At 42.8% G+C, this 24953-nt stretch overlaps 1 protein-coding gene across 4 annotated transcripts in view; it reads right to left on the bottom strand.

The window, feature by feature from the left end:
* Positions 1–24953, bottom strand: part of GLT8D2 (glycosyltransferase 8 domain containing 2) — a 192833-nt gene that overhangs the window by 117905 nt on the left and 49975 nt on the right. For all 4 annotated transcript variants that reach the window (XM_086919163.1, XM_086919165.1, XM_086919164.1 and 1 more), the window contains one exon: positions 18762–18846. In XM_086919163.1, coding sequence (XP_086775289.1) covers positions 18762–18846 — 85 coding nt within the window. The remainder of the gene's footprint in view (positions 1–18761; positions 18847–24953) is intronic.

The raw sequence follows: 24953 nt of genomic DNA, 5'->3' as shown, positions 1-24953 counted from the left end.
TAATTTCTCGGGCCATATCCTAATCTATCGTTATTCTGCACACCATGCCACCTCAGTTTGGAGCCAGTTATATGAAAATCAGTCATGGATATGTCTTCCCCGAATGGGAACACAAGCAACCCAGGAACGGTTTCACCCTAGTTGGGACTCATCGGCTAGGTATAGCTTGGTTCCAGTGATACAGTGCACAGTAAAGGTCCACCAATACAGTTACATGGAGCTCTTGTAAAGCTTTTAGCCAAGACTTGCTTACATAAGTATTTCCTTATTTGTGATCTGTGATGAAGTTTAATCATCTCAAGAGTCCAAAGTTTTTGGAGGTTATTTGGGAACCTGGATAGTGATGCGTGTTGGCTGCCTGTGCAACAGGAACCTGTTAAACATGAAGGTTTTACTTTTTTTCAGAAAAAAAATTGTTGATTATTCTAATCGTGCAGAGAAGAGAATTGAGAAATTACCAGAGGTCCTGTAACAGAAGGAACTATCAGGTAGATTCATCAAAGACCCGTTTTGCGCGTCTGTAATAGCGATTCATAAGGAATCGCTATTACAGACTCGCAAAACGGGATTCATGTAGGAATCGCAAAATAAAATGCGATTTCTACACATTCCTTATTTGCGATTAGCAAATTGCTAATCGCAAATAAGGAATAACTCCCCATTCATTCCAATGGGCCAAAAGGCCCATAGGAATGAATGGGGAGTATTCCTTATTTGCGATTAGCAATTTGCTAATCTCAAATAAGATAGCGATTTAAAGGGTGCCAGGGGTGTCTAAAGGACACCCTGTAGCACCCCTTAAATGCAAATTCAAACAGGTGTTGCGCACACACATGTCCAAAGGACATGTGTGTGTGTAACATGCAAAAGAAAAAAATGCACTAAAGTACTTTTTACTCGTTTCTCGCAATTTACCACAAAGTCAGATTTCGTGGTAAATTGCGACCAAATATTGCGAATTCGCAATTTCAAATAGGGTGATGAATTGCATTTAAGGAATCTCTATTAGAGATTCCTTAAATCCAATTCCTCGCAAATATGCGATTTCGCAAATAGCGATTTTTGCATTTGGGATCATGAATCCCAAATACAAAAATCGCACTCGCAAAGGGCCAGATTCTCAGAATCTGGCCCTTTGCGAGCGCAATTTCGTTTCATGAATCGGGCTGTTGATTCTCAGAATCTGGCCCTTTGCGAGCGCAATTTCGTTTCATGAATCGGGCTGATTGTGTATAATTAGATGCCACCCTTGGCATGCTACTGAGCACTCACGCCACTTGAACCTTCCTTGTGTGTCTGTGCTTGCGACTACCCTGAAGGGGTGTTCTTGACCTAGCCAGAGTATCCAGCGTAGACAGCAGCAACAGATTTACAGAATGCAACACTAGTCAAGAGATATCAAACTCAGGCACTAAATGGTGACTACCATGATTTCCAGATAGGCAGAGTAGGCAAACCATATAACAAGCCCTCTTCGAAGAGGGTGGGTTGCTTCTGATTGAGTGTGTGTGGCCACGGGATGGACCTTCTTCAAGGATGCTAGGAAATGTCTTCTGGGAATGGTCCCGGTTAAAAAGAAGAAACATATTCGCAGAAAATGTTTAATGCTGTGGCTGTTGCTAGCCAAGAATATAGTGGTTGTCTGTGGAATTTCTGTTAGCCCTCCGCGTGTGGACGAATATCTGAGGGACATGACAGAATGGGTGGTTGCAATGGAAAGTCATATGCGAAAGACTCAAAGGCACAACAATTTGGCAGATGATTTGCAGATGTGGGCAGCTATGTTAACTGAGCTACGTGAGCCACCAAATGCTCGACCACCATGAAAACTGTCCTGGGCTGTTTGAGAGTGATACATAAAAGATAGAGATATAAGTATTTGGCGAAGGTATTGGGCAGAATGGGATAGGATTGGCCAGATGGTGGAAGTGTGTGGTGTCCCTGCCACAGGGCGCAAGTGTTCAGGCGTTGCTCATTTTGCGCATTTCCCTAGATGGAATCTGTTATTAATCTGCGCCCTGAAAACTGAATAGTAAGGTAAAGCTACACCGGGGTGGGAGGAGGGTAATGGGGGAGGGGTAGCATGATCAGCATATTGAAGCACATTGTTGTATTTATTGTCTGTTTACACCAAATGTCAAGGTTGCCCATAGAATGTTAATGGAGGCTGCCAATGCAAGATAGGACAAACTTCTTTCCTGTGATGTCAGGTCCTGTTCGTACCAATAAAATGAGTGCTGGATGCACTGCAAGTCATTTATTACATTATTTTTCATTGTGTTCATCGTCCCTTGCTACTAATTTTGTGCCTGATTTTTGCTTCTGGCCAGTCTGACCTTCAGCTGAATTACTGTGTCTAGATTTTACTTGGCTTTTTTTCTCCTTCCTAATATCAGAAGTAGTTTGGTGTCTAGGCGATTTCTCCAATACTAATCACCATATTCAATCAAGAGCTACAAGATTGACAAGGAGACTTTTGTCCTTTGTAGGGTTTTCCACCTAGGTGGGATTCTCTTATGCATCACTTGACAGCTTTTACATATGTTATTCTGTGCAGGGTGACGCCCATGCATACTCGGAGCAGTCGTCCTCTCCTCAGTTAATCAATAAGGTGACTCCTCAGATATTTCAGCATCAAGCCATTCACAGGCATTAAGCAAGTGTTAGGCAGGATAAAATTCCATTGATAGGATGCCAAGGCAAAAACAATATTAGGATCTGGATTTTTCTCTGTTAGCAGGTGTGGTTTATAGCACAGCATTGGAGCTGTTACAAGACGCATGGGCTTGGGCAATAGAGACACAGCAATTGCCAAACATACTGTTTTCCTCCTTATCATCCTAATCTCCCATGTGCCCCCTCATTCTCTTCCACCTATTCCTTCTGAAAATATTGTCCAGGAATGTAGCATGAAAGGCAATAAGGGAAATCAGGGGCTAGTGTGAGATTCTGTTAGCTAAATAACAGGGATTTATGAATCCACTCTTTTTGGTCCTGATCTTTAAGTATTCGGGCCTGATTACAAGTTCGGGGGTTCATCGGACCACCAAATCTGTGGTAGAAGTGCAGTGGCGGTCAGAGACCGCCGCATCAGTGGTCCGACCGCCGTATTGCAAGTACAGTGGTTGGACTGCTTTTGACTGCCACAACTGCCAGGCAGCTGCGTTCCCTGGTGGTGGCAGCAATATGGTTGGCGGTGCTGCTGCGGCACCATCAAGCATATTCTGAGTTTTCCTACAGCAAGCTTTTTCATGACAGAGAGTCCGCCATGAAAAGGCTTGCGGTGAGGAAACAAAGGGAGTCTTACAGGGCCCCCCTCTTTCCCCTGTACACTGTCATGCATTCAAGGGGGCACATGGTGTGCCCCCCTGTGTGTTGGCATGCCCAGTTCCTGCACGGCATGGAATAAACAGTCCATGCTGTGCAGGAACTTTCTTTGGCGGTTTCATTGTGGTGCCTTTTTCAAAGGCACCGCCATTGGAATACCAAAAGACTGCACGCCAGATGAGGAGAAAACTCCTAATCTGGCCGGCGGTGGCCGACTTTGGCGAGGTGGTGGCATGCCGCCCTGCTCCCATGCCACCAAAGTCGTAATGAGCCCCTCAGAGTTCATTTAGGTGACAAAGTGTAGGAGCAGGGCCTGTTGGGGGTACTGAATTATGGATTTTGATTTTGTAAAGCATGAGATTACCACAGGGAGAGGCTGTCGTGACACTGGAGGAAACAAATTTACGATATTTGGGAAAGCATTTTTTGAGATGGAGCTTCAAAAGTAGACCATACCATGCTTTAACAGTAAACACCGAAAAAAGTACAGCCTCCCGTATGGGCTTTCCTGAATTTAGGGATATTTATGGGGTATCCTTAAGGGCAGCTCTAGGATAAAGGGGTATCCATGTAGTTCCTGGATGGAAAACTGTAAAGGGATTTGACCCAAAAATATAAATCTGTTGGAAGCCACTGTAGATGAAGACGAATGGAAGAGATACTTTTCTTTCTACTCAAACCAAGAATTAAGGGAATTGTTGCATTCTCAATCAGTTGTAGTCTATAACCGGTCAGTTGTACAAACTGCTAGGATCTATCCTGAACTTGATAAGAACTTGAACCAGGGGTTTCCTGGAAGAACTGGTCAATAGAGGAAAGATTTTCCTGACAATGTTCAACATGAGGAAACAGGTAGAGGTGAGCTTGTCATTGTGTTATTCTAAAGGCAGTTTTTTTGTTGAAGAAGATGCCTAGGTTATGTGACCCAGGCCTGGGAGTAGGAGGAGATCCCAGAGAATTGGGCCACCAAATTGAGGTCCAAGTAGAACGATTTACAAAGACAATGCCCACCATTTGTCTATGTTCAGTCTAAGGCAGTGGTTTCCAATCTTTTTGGAAACACAACCCACGTTTTAGAATGACAAACTTTCACATGGGTGATTTTTTAATGTAACTAAAGCATTATGTGGTAAAACAGTGCCATTTACAGAAAGCACATTTTCCATTGAAACGGCCACTAACTTTTCACAAACATACAGTTTTACTAAATAAACTGCACAGCATACATCACTTAAATGATAATATGTGGAAATTGAGTTTCTGTAAACATTTATGATTTCTGCATCACCAATTAAAGTGACTTTGTTTGTTTTGATTCTAATAAAATCTTTGTTTCCAGCATACTTCAGAATTACAAGAAAATGTCCTTCATTTGTGTACTCCTAACTATTGAATGTCTACAGTTAATTTACTGGTATTTACATTTTCTGTGTTGCATAAATACGAAACCGTAAGATTGTCACATAATCCACTTTAAAAACTCCTCTTACTATGCAGTCAGAGAAAGAAAAGTAAACGCCATTCCCATGTTAAAAGAATGAGCAGCAACGTGTCAGAAGACATAGCCTGTGACATTTAAGCTCTTCCATTAAAACATTGCAAATACCCCCCCACCACCACCACCCCCCCCCCCTCCCCCCCCGAGAGACTTGTGGCCCACAGTTTGGGAAACACTTGTCTAAGAGTGTTGAAATTCATGGAACTGGCCACTGAGCACAGGCACCTTTTGAAAACTTAATGATGTGGAGAGAAGAAGCAGGGGTTCCAGATCCTCATATTTAGTATTAGGCATATACCTCATTGTAAATTCAGATGTTGATCTGATATCAGGTGCAACACTGTGTTTGCAGTCGCAGATTTGTTTTCCCACACAAATTTGAAATTCGAAAGAGAGAAAGTCTGCAGAAATCAGGTACATGAGCTCCAGCATACACTGGCATGAGTTGGACAAAGGGAGCTCAGGCCTCTGACTACCAACCCCTACTATCTTTGTGACATGAGCTCCAAAGACACCTCAAAGCTTTTTCTGTTCTCTAGACCTTAGTACTTATGTATTTGTTATCGCTGGAGCCCCTCTATGCTATTTTTGTTTTCTTCAGCGAACCTCTAGAAAGACAACCGGAAATCTGCATGTGCATCTGTGAGACAGAAGACATTTTTGCAGAGAAAAGCAGCAATATTTCTTGTTCCATTTTTAGCCACTGAATAACAGTGGACAGCTGTGCCTACCCAGGTCAGTATCTCAAAAATTGAGCAATTGTTGTTTATCGAGCCACCAGCCTCACAAAGGTCCCTATGACCTGGCACAAGTATTTGAATTTTCCCCAAACTGCTCTTTGTGAAACGTTTAGTAAAATTATCACATATCTTTTTAACAGTTATTTGTTTTCTACCACTAGCTTACCATACCATGCCAAGACATGCATACAGAGTATGAACCTGGGGGATCCAAGTACTTGCACATTATTTGTCCTTAAACAGTTGGGTTGAAGTAGTTCTGTTGGTTAGCCTTGAACAAGGTCAATTCTTCAATTAGCCAAATTTCAGAAGAATTTTGATTCCATAGTTTTGATCCAACAGCTACGTTTTCCACCCAGAAGCTCTTTAAGATTTGCTATTGATGAACATAAAAGTTTAGTTGGAGTGGCCCAATGTGCTGACCTCGTCTGATGAAAGGTGAAGCAAAGACATCATCATTTGTTTGTGCTTAGTAATATTTTAACTTGAAACATGCTTAGCCATTACTTATTTATGTGCGCACATTATTTTAAACTTAGAGTAAGAGAAGGAAGTGATTTATACATTTTCGATTTAGCTATAGTTGGGCTATATGCATCCTAACATTGACAGGCAAGGGCCCAAGTGCCCGACTCTATTTTAAAGTTAACTTTAGATTTTTGCTTGCTGTGCTTACCTTTCCTTTTGTTTCAGGCACCGGAGTCACTGCATTCTCATTAAAAATCTTTCTTTTTTAGCTTGTTGTGTGAATGTCATGTTTGTTACAGTTAATTGGTTGGACGATAATTCTTAGAGCCTCAAGGAATAGGAGGCGGCAGAGGTGGATACTCCCATGTGACATATGAGAGCCGAAGTGATGGAATAATCTGGCATTGTATTCGTTAGAAGGATGCTGACAGCAAGTACAGCATATACACTGATTTTTAGGTCTCGCCTACGCAGGTCGCATGCGCTGCATAGGAGGAGACCTTTTGAAATTGATTCAGTTTTTGCCCTAAAAACATGTAGGTGTTGCATTGCTTTCATTGGCAACGCGTGCACATTTGGCGATTCCCTTGTGGGAGTGAGCTTTGTCACCATATGTTTGTAATAAACTTGCAAATATATGATGACCCTGCTCACTCCCGCAAGGGAAATGCTGTGTGTGCTGATGGCCGCACTCCCCCCACTGCATGCACGAGTACTGTTTCACTTTCGTGTCCGCGGGGCCGCACTGGTGTTTCAGCGCTTGTTTTACTACCGCGCCAAGTTTTGCTTCCTCTGCTTATCTTGTACCCCTGTGCACAGCTGTGCCACTTGCTGCTCCTTTAACTCCCTTAAATATACAGGACGCAGCATTCTGTGTTGGCACTTTGCAACTCTGACATGCAGTGTGTTTAGCGATGAGTTTATCACTTTTTAGTTGTTAGTTAAAGCAAGGGTTGATTTTGTGTAAAGTGAAGGCTTTTCTGTACATCAGAGGCACATGATGAAGGGACGAAAGTATATGATGGTTTATGGCGAAGGTATGTGGTGAAGCACTGTATCATTAATTAACATATTAAGGTTATCAACACCGATTTGCTTTGACATGCTTAAAACAATTTTGATTTATCGAGATTGATTTTTAGATGCAAAATATATATTGTATTTAACTAGTTTCGTTTTAGCATAATTCTGGATTGTATTAATCCTGTATGAAAGTAAATAAACATGAACTACTCATTTGTGCCATCCTTGAAATATTCACAGACTGGTTTCTGTAATTCCTTTCCAGGGAGGGAGTCGGAATGGAACATCCCCGAAACTGGTGCACTAGAAACACAGTTATTTCCATTTGGTACAATATTTTGTCTCATAGAGAAAAGTCAGAAGAATAAAATGATGTGCAGTTGCACACCTGCATAGGTATTTCCCACTGCACACTGCTACGTTGTTAGAGGTGCCGATCTATTTAGTTTTGTATAGCGCTGTGCATTGCTTATCACTAACTTCGGAGCGCTATTAGACCGAGATGCAGCTTGCTTTTGGAAGGGACGGGTCTCGTGCAACAGGGCATGAGAGTAACATGTCAGATGTTGTCCAATATTACCCATTTCCATGCTGATCTCCGCTGAAAGAAATCCGTTTCAAGGGGTTCCTGTAAGTGCTGAAACAAACGTCCCCCCCCGAAACTATACGCACAATACACATGAGGAAATGCCTCAGCTTGGTCGTATGTCACAATTCACAAACATTGTGAACTGAACTATACCTGGCAAAGCATTGTGCCTGCACACTGCAAATCACCTTTTTGATGAATTGGTCTGTTAGATTTCATATTGCACTGCTTGGAGGGGAACCCATGAACAAAATACATACAGTTCTCTGCAGTACGGACATTAACCCAAAAGGCTATACTGTCAAGATTTAAACCAGTGACCTTTACTCCTCTTCTGCAGTCGCCTTACTGCAACAACGTGTGAGCTTGGGACTCAAGCGTGTGATCGACACCTGGGGTACAGATCTCTGCAACAGCCACATTAACCACCGAGCTTTCTTGCTGGGATGTGAACTTCTGCCCTACAAATGAGACACAGATAGCCACAGCTGCCTTGTGACCCACTGACCCAGGTCACTGGGATGGGAAGTTTAGCTCTACAACTTTCACGAAGTTATCGGCAGTAGGCACATTAACCTGCTGAGCTATCACCCTGTGCCCCATTTACACATGTTGAGCTGTGCCCATTTATTGTTTTTATATAAAATCTCATCTCAGTGAACAATTCGGGAGACAGTAGGCCTGCTCGAAGCACACAGACACTAAACTAATCAACCATAATAAATCTTGCAGCATATTAATCTTACATCTCCCTTTCTGCGGTGAGTATCTACCCCAGTTGTGCACTGGCTTGCTCTGAAGGACACTTCTCGTGACATAAAAGGCTCCATCCATTCTTTTCAAAGGTAAAACTGTATGGCACAATCAGTAGGTTTTCAGAACAAAATGTGTTTATTGCAGGATTCGTCCCCTTAAACTAAATACCATAAATACATACAGTCCAATAAAAAAGATAGTTTCTATTTTTTGTAAATTCTAGTGGATTTTTTCAGTGTTTTCAATACCTTAAAAAACAGTGGTTATCAGTGGGAACACATTTTTGAGCCATTAAAAGCAACAGAAACAGTGAAAAAAATACATATTACAGAGTTTAATACAATTAATACAGATTTAAAATGAACAGAGCAACCACTTTGAGTTATAAAAACTTCCAGTTCCTCTCGGTTTCAGCCACAAAACATTTCCTCAGCCTCCATGCTCGGGACAAAAAAGCTACAAACCGGATACAGTGGGGTTGTTGGTAGCCAAACCGGCTACAGTAGAGTCATTGGTATCCAAACCGGATACAGTAGGCTCCTTCGCAACCGATCCGAAAACTCTTAATGTGTCTTTGTAAAAACTAAGACCCATACTTTGCTTAAGGGAGCAATTCATTTTCTCCACAAATTTGGAATAGAATGCGCAATAAAAGTATACGGCAATCAGGGTCACTGGAATTATGCAGTAGGGGAGGGACAAATTATGTGGCAGGGTTGAGTGAAGTATGCAGTAATAAAAGACATATTATGCGGGATGATGCAATACATTTTGTGGAATTATTGCTTCATTATTTTGTCACTTTTCACTTGTTAACACTGTCTGGGCATCGGTTTCACCTCATAAGTGCCAGTGTAACACCAAAATATAGAAATTGGCAACAGAAAGGTAACACATCGACCTTTGCAAAGAGCCTTCTACAATGCAACTAGACGTGTTGTTGCATTTTCAGTAACTTTTGAAACTTTTGAGTTAGAAACAGAACTTTTTTGTTAAAATCAGCAGATTATGCATCAGATGATGGATTATGTGGCAAAGGCGGTACATCTACAATTGTTTAAAAAACGTTGTGGCCGCAGAGTCACATAATTCCAGTGGCCCTGGCTATCATATTCGGTTGCAGATGCACAAACCGGGCATTTGTTGTTTCTTAATAGGTCGTGTGACCACTTGGACCTAAAACCCCTAATGGGCAATATCCCTAGTCTGAATTTAAGGGGGCAGTCCTTGCCCTAGAGGGCTCCTTTTTTTGGGACTTCAATCAGAACACTTGAAAGACAAACATTCCCATCAACCCCCTCATCTTACCTTCTGCAAAGCAACCATTCATCACATGCAACTGTTTACTGTTTAACACACCTTTACATTTACATAATGCAGAGCCAGTGTAATCACAAAGCTCGTTTAGCTGCAATCAGAGGTTTTCTGTTACCACCCCAACTTTTAATTATCTTTCACATTGTAATTTATTACTTATAAACTCTTTCCCAATTTTATTTCTCGTTTTCGACCATTTCCTCTACATTTTCTCTCATAGGATGGCAGTCAAATCACAATTTCATCTTTTTGTTGGCTAACTATAGTCGTTGTGGGGCCTTCCATACAGCCGGAAAGAGAGCTGTGCGAGTTGAATACTCACAGCTGATATCTGCTGTGATTTGCAGGTCAAGATTTAGAATCTAAGGGGCCTTTTTACAAAGGTAAATCAGGCTTTAACCCTGCATTTACAAGCAAAATATACCGCAGTTAACCTTGACAGGAATTCACAAAGGAGTTCCTGGCCACATAAGGCCTTTTAGGGGTGGGGAGAACTCCGCCCTGAATGCGTAGATCTCCGCATCTGTAGGGCGTCCCTGGGTGCTCCAAGGTGCGGTTCAGCGCTTAATATGTAAAAAATAAAGTGCCAGGGCACAAAGTATTTCTTTGCAAGTCCAAAGCACATGGAGCCATCTCAGCTCCAACCACTGCTGCCAAAGGCTAGTGACAGACATACATACCTGCTAGTTTTTAAAAAGTATATTACATCACCATTGACGAATTGTGCCAAAAAGTAAAATAGGCACACAGCACCACCATGTGGTGGATAAATAATTCGCCAGTTTTTAGAAAAAAGTGCTGGTGCCAAGCATTGGCAAACACTGCCATAAATTAAGCACAGGTGTGGCTAAACTTGGAAGTGTCTGAACACCTTCAAAGAAGTATGACTGTGTCATTCATAACAGCTCACATTCCCATTTACAGCAGGGGGCAAGGAACAAAACAACGTGCTGGCGTGAACACCATATCCGAGTGTAGGCTTCCTACTTTTTGTGTGAGCAGGTTCCTTGGCAAGGCTTGGGATTCTTCTGACATTGGTTAAATTACAGAGCCTAGTGACAACTTTTGGGTATTCAATTTCCTTCATTTGGTTACCATACATAACCATAAAAGTAAACATATGTACAAACAAGCATTGGTATAGCCAATAGGTCTCGCCTTTGGGACCTTATAAGTATTTAGCTATGGAGCACAATATCCTTGGTGCAACAACATCAACTGTTGCATGGCTAAACACTTATAAGGTCCCAAAGGTGACACCTATTGGCTATGCCAATGCTTGTTAGTTGGTTGTTACTTGGTGAGAAACTATGGAAGTATTTCTTAGACAACATTTCATTTTATAGCTATGTGAAATTAATCATAGTCTGATTTGCCCCTGTTCACGTTTGGAGGCGGATGCCCCCTTTCTCCCTCTTGAGACCCAATGATCCTCATATTTCTGTTCCTAGAACTAAATTATAGCTCTGAATGACCTTATACGGTGCTGCACTGCTGGTGAGATCACCTACTAGTATTATGAGGAAGGAATAAAGAAAAATATTATTGTGAATCAGGAAGAAGGCTGTCCCCTATGGGAGACTGCCACTGCTAAGGAATTAATTCTAGTTTTGTAACATTGGGCAGCACATTCAAGATTAAAACAAAGAGCACCACGGGGCGTGGCTTGGACGGCAGTGGTAATGGCCGCCCAACCGTGAGCTCCGTGGTTCAGGAGAGTGACTACATTGTCTATCCCTGTGATCCCCCACATGAACACGATCTAAAACCAAGGATTCCAACGCATAAAGTTATGAGGAGCCCTCCGGTAACGTGAGAATCGACCGCAGCTGCCTTTTTGCGCTCGTTCTCCGACTTTGCTGGACGATCGCGCTCCGACCTAGGAAGCGGGCAAAATGGCGGCACCCAGTCGCAAAACCCGTGCCTGACACCGAGCGCCGGAAAAAGATCTCCACAGCCAGCATTCACTCACCACATGTTCGGCCGGAGGAGCGGACCTCCTGAATCAGCGCATAGGACCACTATATTGTGAGAAGTGTCCATGTACCCGAGGCTGCAGCTCGTCATCGGCCCGACATGCCTGACCCCAAAATGGCGGCGGTTCCACTGAAACTACATGGTATAAGCACAATATGAGCTCCTGCCACCTGCAAAGTGCCCAACTTCAACATCTTATGGGGAACTCTCTTCACCAGGGCGCTACCACCTTGATCTGCCAAGCATAAGAGTAGCTGCCTTACGCTCAGCGCTGCCAGGCACTCGTGCCTCAAGATCCGCCCACATCTTCGAGCTTCTCCTCATGGTCAGAGTCACCGCCCGCCAAAAAACGCGCCGCTGGACCCACTCTACGGTGAGAGAGACCACAGGTACTGTGTTTGCGTAGGCGTCCGCGTTTCCACGCGACTTGGAGCTACTGTTCTAGCTACACCTCGTGCCTGCTGCCATAGTATCTGTGCCTCTGCTCTCCACGAAGCCCCCAAGTGCAGAAGACAGCCATCTGTCCCGAATTCTACGTGAGAAGAGCGCTGCCCAAAACTTCACCGGCTCCAGCCACAAAAAATTATCCCTTACTGGATATCACTCACTAGCCCCTGGATACGGCCAAATCAGTAACACTCTCCTACAGTGTCCTCCTGCCGGATCTCTACAAGGCCGTCCTGCTTCCCACAGCGAACAACTTCGCTCCAACGCCAAACTGTGTACCGATACAAGAGTGGGGTCTCGATCAGCAACTACAACCATCTTCAAGTCCACTTGGGTAAAATCGACACGTCTCTTCAACACGTCGCGATGTCGAACAGAGAAGACAGAAACACTACCAAGAAGGTGAAGCCAGAACCACTGATCTCGGACTCCCTCATTAAGAGCACATCAGACATGGCGGCCACGATGGAAATGATCCTTAGAAAACTAGCAGACCTCCACAACCTTTCAAAATCTACCAAAGCCAACACTGACTCCATGCAACTAGAGCTCACAGCGATCAGAGCCGACATGAACGCAATAAACACAGGTTTGGGGGCAGCCGAGCAACGTATTAGCTTTGTGGAAGACCTAGCTCGGCAATCAGCGACAAAGATCCAACGCCTAGAGAGCACCACGGACGAACTCAAACACCACAATGCTGAATTAGAAGATCGGAACAGAAGGGGGAACATCAGAATCTTTGGCGTACCAGAGAACTCCGAAAAGGACGCAGATTCATGTGTGGCCTTCCTGGAAACATGGATACCCATGATCACCAAAATAGAATTTCCGCACAGCCTTGAACTGGATAGGGCACACAGGATCCCCACCTTCGCTACTAAAAACACTAAAGGCCCCAGACCGATGATATGCAAACCGCTCAGATTTCAACACGTCGAGATGATCCTCCAATTCGCAAGGAAAAACCACTCCATCACGTGGGAAGGCCATAGAATCATCTTAACGCAGGACTTTTCAAAAGACACAGTAGCGGTCCATAAGGGTTTCCTGGACCTCCGAGACAACCTCAGATCCAAAAACATTGCCTTCTCCTTCGCAGGTCCTGCAAAATTCAGAATCATAATAAATGGCCGGCCAAGATTCTTCACGGACCCCAGAGCCCTTGCGGACCTACTCGAAGATCGTCACGAACAGGAAATGGATCAATCGACCGGCCTCTCTAACAAAAGGAAAACATGAACTCCAACTACACATGCGACAACATATCGACTGCCTGTACTCCACGCTAACCAGCCTTTGACTGTTCCCAACGGGCTTGAAATAAGTCCAGCGTCATGATCGCCAGTCTGACGTCGTCCGTTCAACCTCGAAGCCCATCATCTCACCTGAACACTCTCCTGTATCGTGAGTTTATACTCTTAAGGTGTGTCGTGTGCTTATCATAAGTTTATAACACTATAATCTAAAAAGACTATGCCACTCCTGAATTTCTAGGACTCATGTTTCACTACAGAGACACACTAATGTTCAACTTATAATAACTTAGCTTCAAATGTTGTGACATCATTCCACTACCGTCCGCTACTGCTATTTAATGACATATGCTTATATCCATACATATGTCAGATTCTTATAGTGGGACTTACTTATCCCCATATGTTTCTTTATTGGGACTGTTACTTGTTAGATTACTGTCAGACTCCTATAGTGGGACTTATTCATCCCCAAAATGTTTTCTATATTGGGACTGTTACATATTACTTGCTACCATCCTGTTTTGTATGTTGGGACTGTTACTTGCTAGTATCCTATTACTCCTGTTCTACCTAGCACGGTACTGTCATCGTACTCCCTATGTATGATTTTGGGGGGAGGGGAGGGAGGGGGGGACTTTGGGTGGAATTGGAAGGGGGGGGGGAAACAGGAGTTAAAAGAGTTCAGAGACTAAGAGATTTTTCCTATGTTTTGTACTGCCTTTTGCTTATGTTTAATTCTTACAGGTACGGCATCCACCTCTCACTGCACCCTCAAATCTTATTTAACTGCTGTACCCTACATCCTGTACTTAGAGTTGCATCTACTCACACTGATCCATGCAGACTAAACACAAAGATCCAGATCCTACACCAACCGCCCAGCCGGCGCGGATGATCCATGACACCATGCATCATTAGCGTCCTCTCGCCAGTACACTATTCAGCGACAATGACCCGCTCCAATGTCTAACACCAAATCACTAGCCGACAACCTTACCATAATCTCCCTTAATGTCAAGGGCCTCAACCATCCGGTAAAAAGGCGGAAAGTTTTTGACTACCTCGCCAAATCAAAGGGGGACATTATCTTACTCCAGGAAACCAAACTGTCTGAAGAAGATTTACATTTTCTAAACATACACTGGTCGTCACATATATTTAACTCGCCAGCGACACACAAAAAAGGAGGTGTAATCACCTTACTAGCGAAAAAATCCAATCTGACACTAGTCTCACACTCTCACGACAAGGAGGGAAGGTTGTCCGTAACTCACCTACTAAGGGAAGATGATCCCATACATGTAATAAATATCTACGGCCCCAACGCTGATGATCCGGAATTCTGGGACTCGGTCTCTCGGTCAATAGAACCCATTCAACAAGACGATTTACTGATAGTGGGGGGCGACTTCAACCTCCCCCTGGACCCGATATTAGACAGACAATCCAAATGCGCATTCCACCCCTCCCGCTTGCATGAAGCCCTCCTTCGCCTTTGTGACCGATACTGTATAAAAGACTCCTGGTGCCTCCAGAATCCAGATGGAAGGGACTACACTTTCTATTCCGCCCCACACAAATCATACTCACGCATTGACTTTATCCTGATCTCGAGCCCCTTCACACACCTGATAGAGGAAACTGAAATAGCCCCTAAATTAGTTTCTGATCACGCCTGTATTTGCACCAAGCTTGCTGGATCAAAGTCGGTCCTTCCCCCCAGAAGGTGGCGCTTCAATGATGAAACCTTATCCGATCCCGCAAACAAATTGCTAATAGCAAACGCCATTGACGAATACCTAGTCTTAAACGACACCCAAGATATTGCGACCACACCCTACGGGACGCACTGAAAGCCACAATCCGGGGGGTCGTTATCACTATCAGAGCCAAAGCAAACAAAGCCTTAAATAAAGAACTAGAGTCATTAGAACAACAGATTGGAACCTTAGAATCCCAACACAAATCCAACCGACTCGACGCAAAATCGCTAGACTTACTAACCAAAAAGAAATACGAATACAATACCATTACCAGTAAAAGAGCGGGGTGTGGATTAACCGATTCAAGGCCCTAAAACTTTGTGAGGGTAATAAAGCAGGTAAACTCCTTGCTTCCTACCTTAAGCACAAACAGAAGTTATCTACCATATCCTCCATAAAAGACTCCGGAAACAACACCCACACCAAACAATCTAATATCCTTGACACATTAAAAACCTTTTACGAAGACCTCTATAAAAATGACAAGCCATTAGACGTGACAGCCTGTACTGATTACCTTGAATCACTACAACTCCCCAAACTATCAGAAATAGATAAGACTCAATTAGGTTCCCCCATCACAAGCGCAGAGATCACGGCAGCCATCAAAACACTGAAGAACAATAAGGCCCCCGGACCGGACGGCTTCTCGGCGACATTCTATGAGGCCTTCACAGACCAACTCAACCCACCGCTCCTAACCCTTTTCAACTCCACAGCGACCAGTGGAAGCATTTCCCCGTCGATGAGCGAAGCTACGATCATAGTTATCCCCAAAGAAGGGAAAGACCCTCTCCACACTAAAAATTACCGACCCATTTCTTTGATAAACCTTGACTGCAAGATCTACGCTAAAATCTTAGCGAACAGACTAAATTCCGTCCTCCCGAAAATAATTAGCCCCGCACAGGTTGGTTTCCTGAAACTATGGATGTCAAACGACAATACAAGACTACTGTGCCACCTTCTGGAGAAAGCAAAGGTCTTTTCCTTTCCAATGGTAGCGATAACCTTGGACGCGGAAAAAGCCTTCGATAAGGTCTCGTGGTCTTTTCTCTGGCAATACATGCACGCCTTCAACCTCAGCGACTCCTTTGCCAAAATGGCGATGGCCCTATACTCCGCCCCATCTGCCAGAATAGCTATAAATGGTGCCCTCTCCAAACCGTTCCGACTCTACCAGGGAACCAGACAAGTTTGTCCACTTTCCCCAGCCCTTTTCCTCCTGGCCCTTGAACCCCTCCTAACGAACATCAAAAACAACAAAGACATAGCGGGTGTTTCCTTCGGGGACACACAAGTAAATTTGGCAGCGTACGCTGATGACATCTTAATCACAACAGAAGACCCTACAAATTCCATTGCTGGGCCCATGTCCTCAATTGACAAATACTCCTCCCTGTCTGGCTATAAGTTGAATAGGGATAAATCCGAGGTCAAACCCCTAAACATCCATACCACTAGGGAAGTTTTAGGTGACTCGGGTCTAACTTGGCAAACTGATGTAATTAAATATTTGGGGATAAAATTTACTGACGACCTCCTGAGCACCCTCAGACACAACGAGACCACGACCCTTGCCAAAATCAAACGACTGCTTGACGGTTGGTCCCCCCGTTTCATCACATGGTGGGGTCGAATAGAAACCATAAAAATTATGATATCTCCTTTAGTTAACTACCTCAGCACAATGCTTCCCCTTATCCTTTCCAAAGAGTTCCATAGTAAATTAGACAAATTGATTTCGTCCTTCCTTTGGCAGGGCAAGAAAGCCAGAATTAGTATGAAAAAACTACTGTTAGATAAAAGCCTCGGGGGAGTCAATTTGGCGGATTTCAAGCTATATCAAACCGCCTTCTTGGCAAAACAAGGCTCATACTGGATAACGCCGCAGACGGACTACACCCCGGTGTGGCTATCCATGGAAAGATCCATCCTCCATGGCCTCGACCCCTCCGCCCTGCTCACCATCAAACTTCGACCCAACTTAGGCTCGGGCCCCATCTTTAAGAACACCAAAACGGCTCTACTTCAAGTGAGCAAACATTTACCACACCAATTCCAGAAATCAAACTGGGAGTCGCTCTGGCACAACAACACATTAACATATAAAGGGAAACCCCTACATTACATCCCTTGGATAGCAAAAGGTACACATTTCCCCCACCAACTCTCTGAAGGGTCGTCGCCACTCTCCTTCAGTGAAATACAGGACAGTTTCCACCTCCATCACATAGAATTCTATAATTTTTTGCATGTCAAAGTAGCACTTGCAAAAGCGGACCAGAAGGACGTCACCCCCTCCCTCCCTGGATTCCTCACTTCACTAAACAAACTTGGCCATCAAGTCTCGAGAATTTACAAACAATTCGACCACAATCATCCACCCTAACCAAACCCCTCCAACTCTATTGGGATTCTTTCTCATCCACACCAACTTCAGAAACAGAGTGGGCCAGAACCTGGGAATCCACCACACGCCACAAAATAAGCCCCACACTCTCACAAACCAAATTCTGGCTACTCCACAAAGCCTTCTGGACACCTAAGAGACTATTCTTACACAATATCAGGGACAACGACACCTGCTGGAACTGCAAAGAAGAGGGTGGAGACCTCGAACACTTAATATTCAAATGCCCATGCGTCACCTCCTATTGAGACAGAATCTTTGATCTCATTGCCAAAGCCTTGCACATCTCGCTCCCGAGAGAATTCTCAACGCTCGTTCTGGGATTTTCCAAATCCGTCACACTCAATAACAACGATAAAGCCCTACTTGACCTACTGCTGACGGCGGCGGTTAAAATCATACTGAATAATTGGAAAGACACGAGCAAGGCATCTTTCCCCCATTGGCTTAACTGGATCACCAACCTCAGAGGAGCCGATAATATAGCCCTCGCCTCTACCCCTTGGCGTCCCCCACACAGAAAACTCTGGTCCTCACTAGATGACTACTTCGACTTACACAAACCACCATGATTACACGATGGAATTGCGCGCCTCCTGTACACCCACCCACCCAACCCCACTTCAAGGCTATCCTTGGTACGATAAAGCTAGTTAACATGTTGCTGTGTTAATAGTGTTAAGATACGATTCCGCTCACTTGCCTTCATGTCAGTGACTTGATGCAACTCTCCTGCATATACTTCATATGTATATCCCATATGTCAATCTCTTTTACGTATATTTATTTGCTTATGTATACCCCTTATGTGTATATTTTCTCATGTTTTACTTTCAACTGCTCCTTTACCTTTATGCCGCCTTTTCATTTATCTGTAAAAAATGTGTATACAGCTGTTCATCTCTTAAACTCCTAACAAAAAAACTTTCAAACTAAAAAAAAAAAAAAAATGGCACCACACACATGTAGCGAGAGTCCCCTCTGCAGGTTGCAATGACAGGCGATTGATTTCCTGGAGTGCACCTTGTAAGTCGCACACAGCAGCGTTTGGTGGTGTCCCTTAAAAGTTTAAGTTTTCATGCAGTAAGCCTTAATGCTGTGCAGTGTTAGAAATAAATACAGGTTGGTAGCTGTGATTGAAGCCATGCACATTTATGACTGTAGTCCTCATTTCAAAAACTTACCTTGCACAATGATGTCATCATCCAAATAAATCACTTTCTCGTGATCACTGATTAGTAGTGGAAGATAAAATCGAACAAAGTTCAGCTGTTAAAACAAAAATATTCGAGGTTGAAATGTAATAAAATAATATGTTTATATTTGAATTCTGCGTTTGTTCACTCGCTTCTTCTGTTTTCATCTCTAGGACAGCATTCATTCCACACATGAACATGAGTCGTACACGTCAGAACACCGCTATAACCACCTTAACACAGAAGAATTGTGTAAATGTTTTTCAATAGTGGTGAAGTAGGTCAGACTACTTCATTTTTTAAGAACCTACTCATGTAAAACAACTGGGCATGGATCGAGGTTGTTTGTGAGTTTGTGCCTAGGTGCAGTGTTCAGTGAGCAAAGGTGCTCTGCTGTGAAGGTCAGAACCCTGCGGTGGTATAGTTGTGATGGTTTAGGAGGTGCAGTGGCACCTGATTATTGCTTTATTAGGTCTCGCCTAAGAGGGTGCATGCTTTGCTTGCTGCGAGAAGTATTATATGCAGTAAAGGGCTTGGAGCATGCCCCTACTTACCATTGGTTCGCTCCATCTTCACTCTTCAATGCAGCCTTTTAATTGGGCATCGAAGGCCATTGCATTAGTTCTATTCCTTCAGTGGAGCATCGATGAAGTACAAACTAATGAAACTTAATTAGTGGGGTTCCGCTGCTTGCGTTAGGATTAAGGCACTATTTATTTTTACCCCCTCACACTTTCCCTTGTGCCTTTTGCTTCTTTCACCTAGCACGAATTTGACCTGAAGTTTTTGGAGCGCTTAACATAAGCTCCAGTTACGTTACCTTCATGTTTTTAAAAAAAAAAATATTTAGGCATGAAGATACATTAAACAATGTGACATTCTATTTTATTTTTATTGTTACTAAGCATGAGTCAAGTAGGTGTTTGCTCAGAATCAGGGGATGTTGAACCAATGTCGAGACTTGATTCTCGCTGTCCATGCAATTTTACACCATTTATGCTTGGAACTGAATTGAGACCCTGGCCTCACTCTGTCATGGAATACGTCACTGCTTACCCTGTATTTGCTTCCTCGTCGTTGATGCTTGCAGTCTCCTCTATTCATTACTGTTTGCATTGTCTCGTGAACACCTTTGGTCAAGAAGATTCAATGGCGTAGCTAGCCGTACTGCCATCAGGGTTGGCCCCTAAGTTGCTACCTGGGTGTAGGTAAGAGTCGACTTGTTCTGGGGGGGAGGGGGTCGACGGACGACTTGTTCCGAGAGGGTGTAGACAGGGGTGTGTCCAAGCTCTTGATGACCACCCAACAAGAAAAGTAGACTGGTTTTAGGCCACTCTCCTTGGCAGGCGTTGGAGAAAATGGTTCAGATAGCATTACCTTGTATTCCCAGCTGAGTCAGACTATTACAAAATAAGCTCTTTATCAATAAATGGGCAGGGATCACATACTGGCGATGTGTTATTTATGTAGACTAAGGGGATGGCTAGCTGGACATAGGTAGCCCCTAGAAGAATGTGAGCGTGTATCTTACACCAGTGAGTTCACAAGCAGAAAACCATCCATAACACAAGCATATTCCCCCTTACTACCTATACCGACGACAATGTTAGCACACTACAGCATGGCCCCTTTATGCATGATAAATCCACAATCCTAAGGGTGCAGTCAAAGGCTGTACTGACATTATTTATGAGGCACCTTATATTTTGCTATTCACATTACTCCCTGAGGACAAAAGAAAAATCTATTTTCTCTATTTTGCTATGCATTTGGCACCTGGGAACCCTCTTTAACAAGCACTGGCTAAGCCAATAGGACTCGTTAACGTGAGATCTATTGGCTTTGCCAGTGTTTCTTAGCCATGTTGCAGCATTCACCGTGTCATAGCGCTTTATTTTGAACTTCCAGCCATGCTGCACTGAAGCCAGCGCTGCTGTAAAATATAGCTATTCCTTGCTTGTACCCGGGCCCATGGCACCCCCACTATGCCTCTAGACACAACTATCAGAGACATGCAAAGTTCTTTTGTAAATATATTGCCAGAAAAGAGCTCAGAGGAGGGCTTTCGTGAAGGCCACAGAGTGCTGCTGGTAGGCTTTTACCAAACTTGGAAAGAGTGTCATTGTCAAAGATAAACACTTAAGGGTAGATTTACGAAACATTCCTGCACTGCAATGCAGCAAAGCAAGTAGGTGCGTTGCATTGCGTTAACTGAAGAGAGATAAACAGCCCCATATTTACAAAAATATGGCACTATTCAACTCGCTTCCTGCATGGGCGCACTTTTGGTTGCCTAGCGGCAATATAGGCACCTTAATTTTATATCACATGGGTGTCTGGGTAGTGATCAGCATTTTTTTTTTGCAGAATGTAAACGAAAAACAACCAAGTACTGGTCCCCAGTTATCTGGTTATCCTTATTGGTTAGGACAACGAGGCCAATGGAGTGGAAGGGGAGAAAAATAGACTCCAACAATGGAATTTCCAATCAGGGGAGAGGCAAGCCTGCAGAAAATTCTATCAATGAGGCCCTCCCAATTAGTGAGTGCAGCAAATAGGGATGCTAACTCTTAAATTCCTATATTTCATTTGTCAGATCATGTGCTCTCCTCGGCAGAAACAACACTACTTAATAAGGTTCTCAGTTATGTGCCCACAGAAGTAACAACGTTCTTTAACATCCAAATGGAGCTATTACAATTTTTTCGTAAATTGCACTTTAGAACTTTTTTCCATGCAAACCATTCTCCGGCGACTTTTAATCCCGCAAGGTTAAGACCCCCATCCTCCTTCAATCCTCCCAATAGTAGAATGCCAGATGAATTGCTGGCATTCGAAACTATGGTGATGAATGTTGTGATCAAACTATGTATCATCAAACTATTTTGCATTTCCTAAATAGCTAATTTTAAGGAATCGCTATTTAGGAAATGCAAAATGGTATGTATGAACAAAATCTCATTTAATTTGCGATTCCTTAAGCTTCCTTATTTGCGAATTCGCATTTTGCGAATTCGCAATTAAGGAATAATTTCCAATGCATTCCTATGGGCCAGAAGGCCCATAGGAATGAATGCAAAATAATTCTCAAACTGCGAATTCGCAATTAGCTAATCGCAATTTGAGAATTATTGCAAGGGTGCAGGGGTGTCTCAAAGACACCCAGCTGCACCCCTGAAAAGAACATGTGTGTGCATATGGCGCACATACATGCCCTATGGGCATGTGTGTGCATCATAAGCCACCTTTAAAAATGCCAATTTGTGCATTTCTGGAAGAATTCGCAAGTTACCATCAACTGAAAGTTGGTGGTAATTTGCGAATTCCTAAACAAAATTCGCAAGCTAAAATTGCTACATACATAGCATTTAAGGAATCGCAAATTTGCGATTCCCTAAATGCTATAGAAAAATAAGGAATCGCACAAGTTTGCAGTTCCTTATTTTGGGAATGTTTCATACATTCCAAAACGTGCAAAACGGCCGTTTGCGAGTCGCAAAGGCCGAAATTCGCAGAATTTCAGCCTTTGTGATTCTAAAACGGCTTGATACATATGGCCCAACGTCCAGTACATTCCGTATAACATTACCCTCGATGTGTGACAAGCTCTTACAACACTGATAAAAAATAAGGATTTGACCATTAAACCTGCTGATAAAGGAGGCATTGTGGTTCAATGAACATCATCTTATAAAGCTGAAGTACACTGACAACTGTCTAATAATGACCACTATACTCTACTAAGATCCAATCCACTGACTGAAATCCAAAAGTTGGCAAAGAATCTTGGCTTCTTAAGTACACTTGAATTTGGATTTTTAAACAATAATACTCCAAGGACTCCTGTCCTTTATACTTTGCCAAAAATGCCTGAGTCTACCATGCGCTCCAGGAAAACCTATTGTATCTGGATGCAGCTCTGTTCTCGAGCCCTTATGTAAACACATTGATGTTTCCATAAGGGACTTTGCAAAAAATGCCTGCAGCTACATACGTGACAGCAGTGACATGATTGTGCAAATTGAGAACATTGATTTGACCCCAATGTTAATGTTCTGGCATATAGAATCCTTGTACATCAAAATTCCCCAGTTGAAAGGAATAAAGGTAATAAAGGATGTCTTAGATACCAGATTGGGTCATGTGATTGTTTCAACAGAATTCATAACTAAACTCCTTACGATCTCATTCACCGAAACGTAATTTGAATTTGACAGACACTACTACCTACAAATAAAGGGGACATCTATTGGGGCTTCTTATCCCCCCAATGTTGCAATATTGTTTGTAGATGACTGTGATAAGAAATACATCTACAATAACTCTGTAGACCCTTTCTTCGACAATGTGCGCCATTGGCGGAGCTACATTGATGATTTCTTCTTTATTTGGAAAGTCAATGAAACGTCTCTATCTAGCTTTATTGTATGGTTAAATTCCTGCTCAGTGGACCTAAAACTCACCTCTAGTTTTGACAATGAAACACTTGATTTCCTGGACCTCACAATCATGTCTCATGATGGCAAATAGGCAATCAAATTGTATACTAAACCCATGGCTCAAAACACTCTTCAGTACTAAAGCCACCATCCCAAGGGTTTAAAAGACAATTGCCGCGAATTAGAAGAAACTGTAAATTCAGAAATGAATATTTTTGTGAAGCCAATAATTTTAGCAAAAGAATTGGTGGATCGAGGCTATCCTTTGCGCCTAATCAAGAGATCCTTAAAGAAAGTGTGGTGTAACCACAAATAATTTCTGTTGACTCCACACCCCAAAAAACCCATGGAGAGGGCATTCTGAGTAACTACTTTATGCACCCAGAGTAATGCCATTAGTAAAATTGTGAAAAAAGAATTGCCTCTGTTTAGATCAACAAGTATTTCTGATGACCTGCCTTTGTTTTCCTTCAGAAGGGGGTGGAATATACAGGAACATTTGGTGCGTGCATGTGTACCTAAAACTAGTTTCCCTGATTTTGCATCTATATAGGGATAAAATTAAATAGTCGGACACTTAAAATGCGGTAACTGCATTACATGGGAATCTACCACTAAAACTAAACTATTTTCACATGCAAGTATTGGTTATCATTTGAGAAATCACACTAATTGTAACTCACAAAACATGGTGTATGCCATTAGTTGCCACTGTGGCCATATTTATGTAGGCCGGACAACTCAGAAAATTAAAACACGTCTGTCACAGCATAAAAGTCACATTCGGTATTGTACCATGAATGCTCCCTTGGTATCCCACTTCTTAGAACATGACTACCATATGAATGAAATCAGATGGCAAGTTATTGAACAAATACACAAACCCGCTAGAGGCGGTGACATCCAAATGCTGTTAAACCGAGATGAATGCCAGTGGATCTTGAAATGTGGCAGCACCAATAGAGGTTTAAATAAGCTGGAAGAATGTAATTCTGTTGTTCTGTATTGACATCCTGCTGCTAGGCCTAATTTTCCATTGTCTCATTTAACTACTGCTATTTTTTGTATATGAGGGTATATAGACATCGTATGTAATCGTCTTGTCTTCCATCACTGGCCCTCCATTGTGTTTTACATTGGGATTGCTTTGACAATTGTCATTCTACAATATGTCTTTGTTTAATATGGAATGATTCGGATACTGTGTGTATGTTTTTAGGTCTACATCAGTATACATTGTGAAAACATTTATTATGTTAATATTTACTTTTTACATTGCCCATTTGCAGTTAGTATATGATACCAATGTGTGTAGTTTTTATACATATATAAGTACAAGCTGTGCGTGACTATGTTTCTTTTTTGGTGACATACAAAATGGAATTGACTCAATTATTTTAAAATATATTGAGATTTCCTTGTTCTTCCTGCATGATTTTTCCTGCATATTTTTGCTTTTACAAAGCGGAATTGGTGGCAAGTTGAGTCTCCTGGCCTTGACTATAGAGCTTTTGTTTTTTGCCTCACAAAGTTTCTTATTCTCCTTTTTTTGCTTTAAAATTGCTCGGAGCTTTCTCTGTAAATGATCAGCTAGCCTATCAGGTATACGCTTTTTGGCAGCAAGCGCTGAATACTGGTCTAACTCATGTGCATGCGCTGTAGATGCGAGTTTTTTGTAATTTTAGTGTATTGTGATTGAGTAGGACATGGTGCTGTATTATCCAATATTTGTTTAAAACTA

The sequence above is a fragment of the Lissotriton vulgaris genome, chromosome 1_1 (assembly GCF_964263255.1).
Source record: "Lissotriton vulgaris chromosome 1_1, aLisVul1.2, whole genome shotgun sequence".
Classification (NCBI taxonomy): Eukaryota; Metazoa; Chordata; class Amphibia; order Caudata; family Salamandridae; genus Lissotriton; species Lissotriton vulgaris.
Note: the sequence above shows the minus strand (reverse complement) of the source record. Positions and strands in the feature narration are given on the sequence as shown.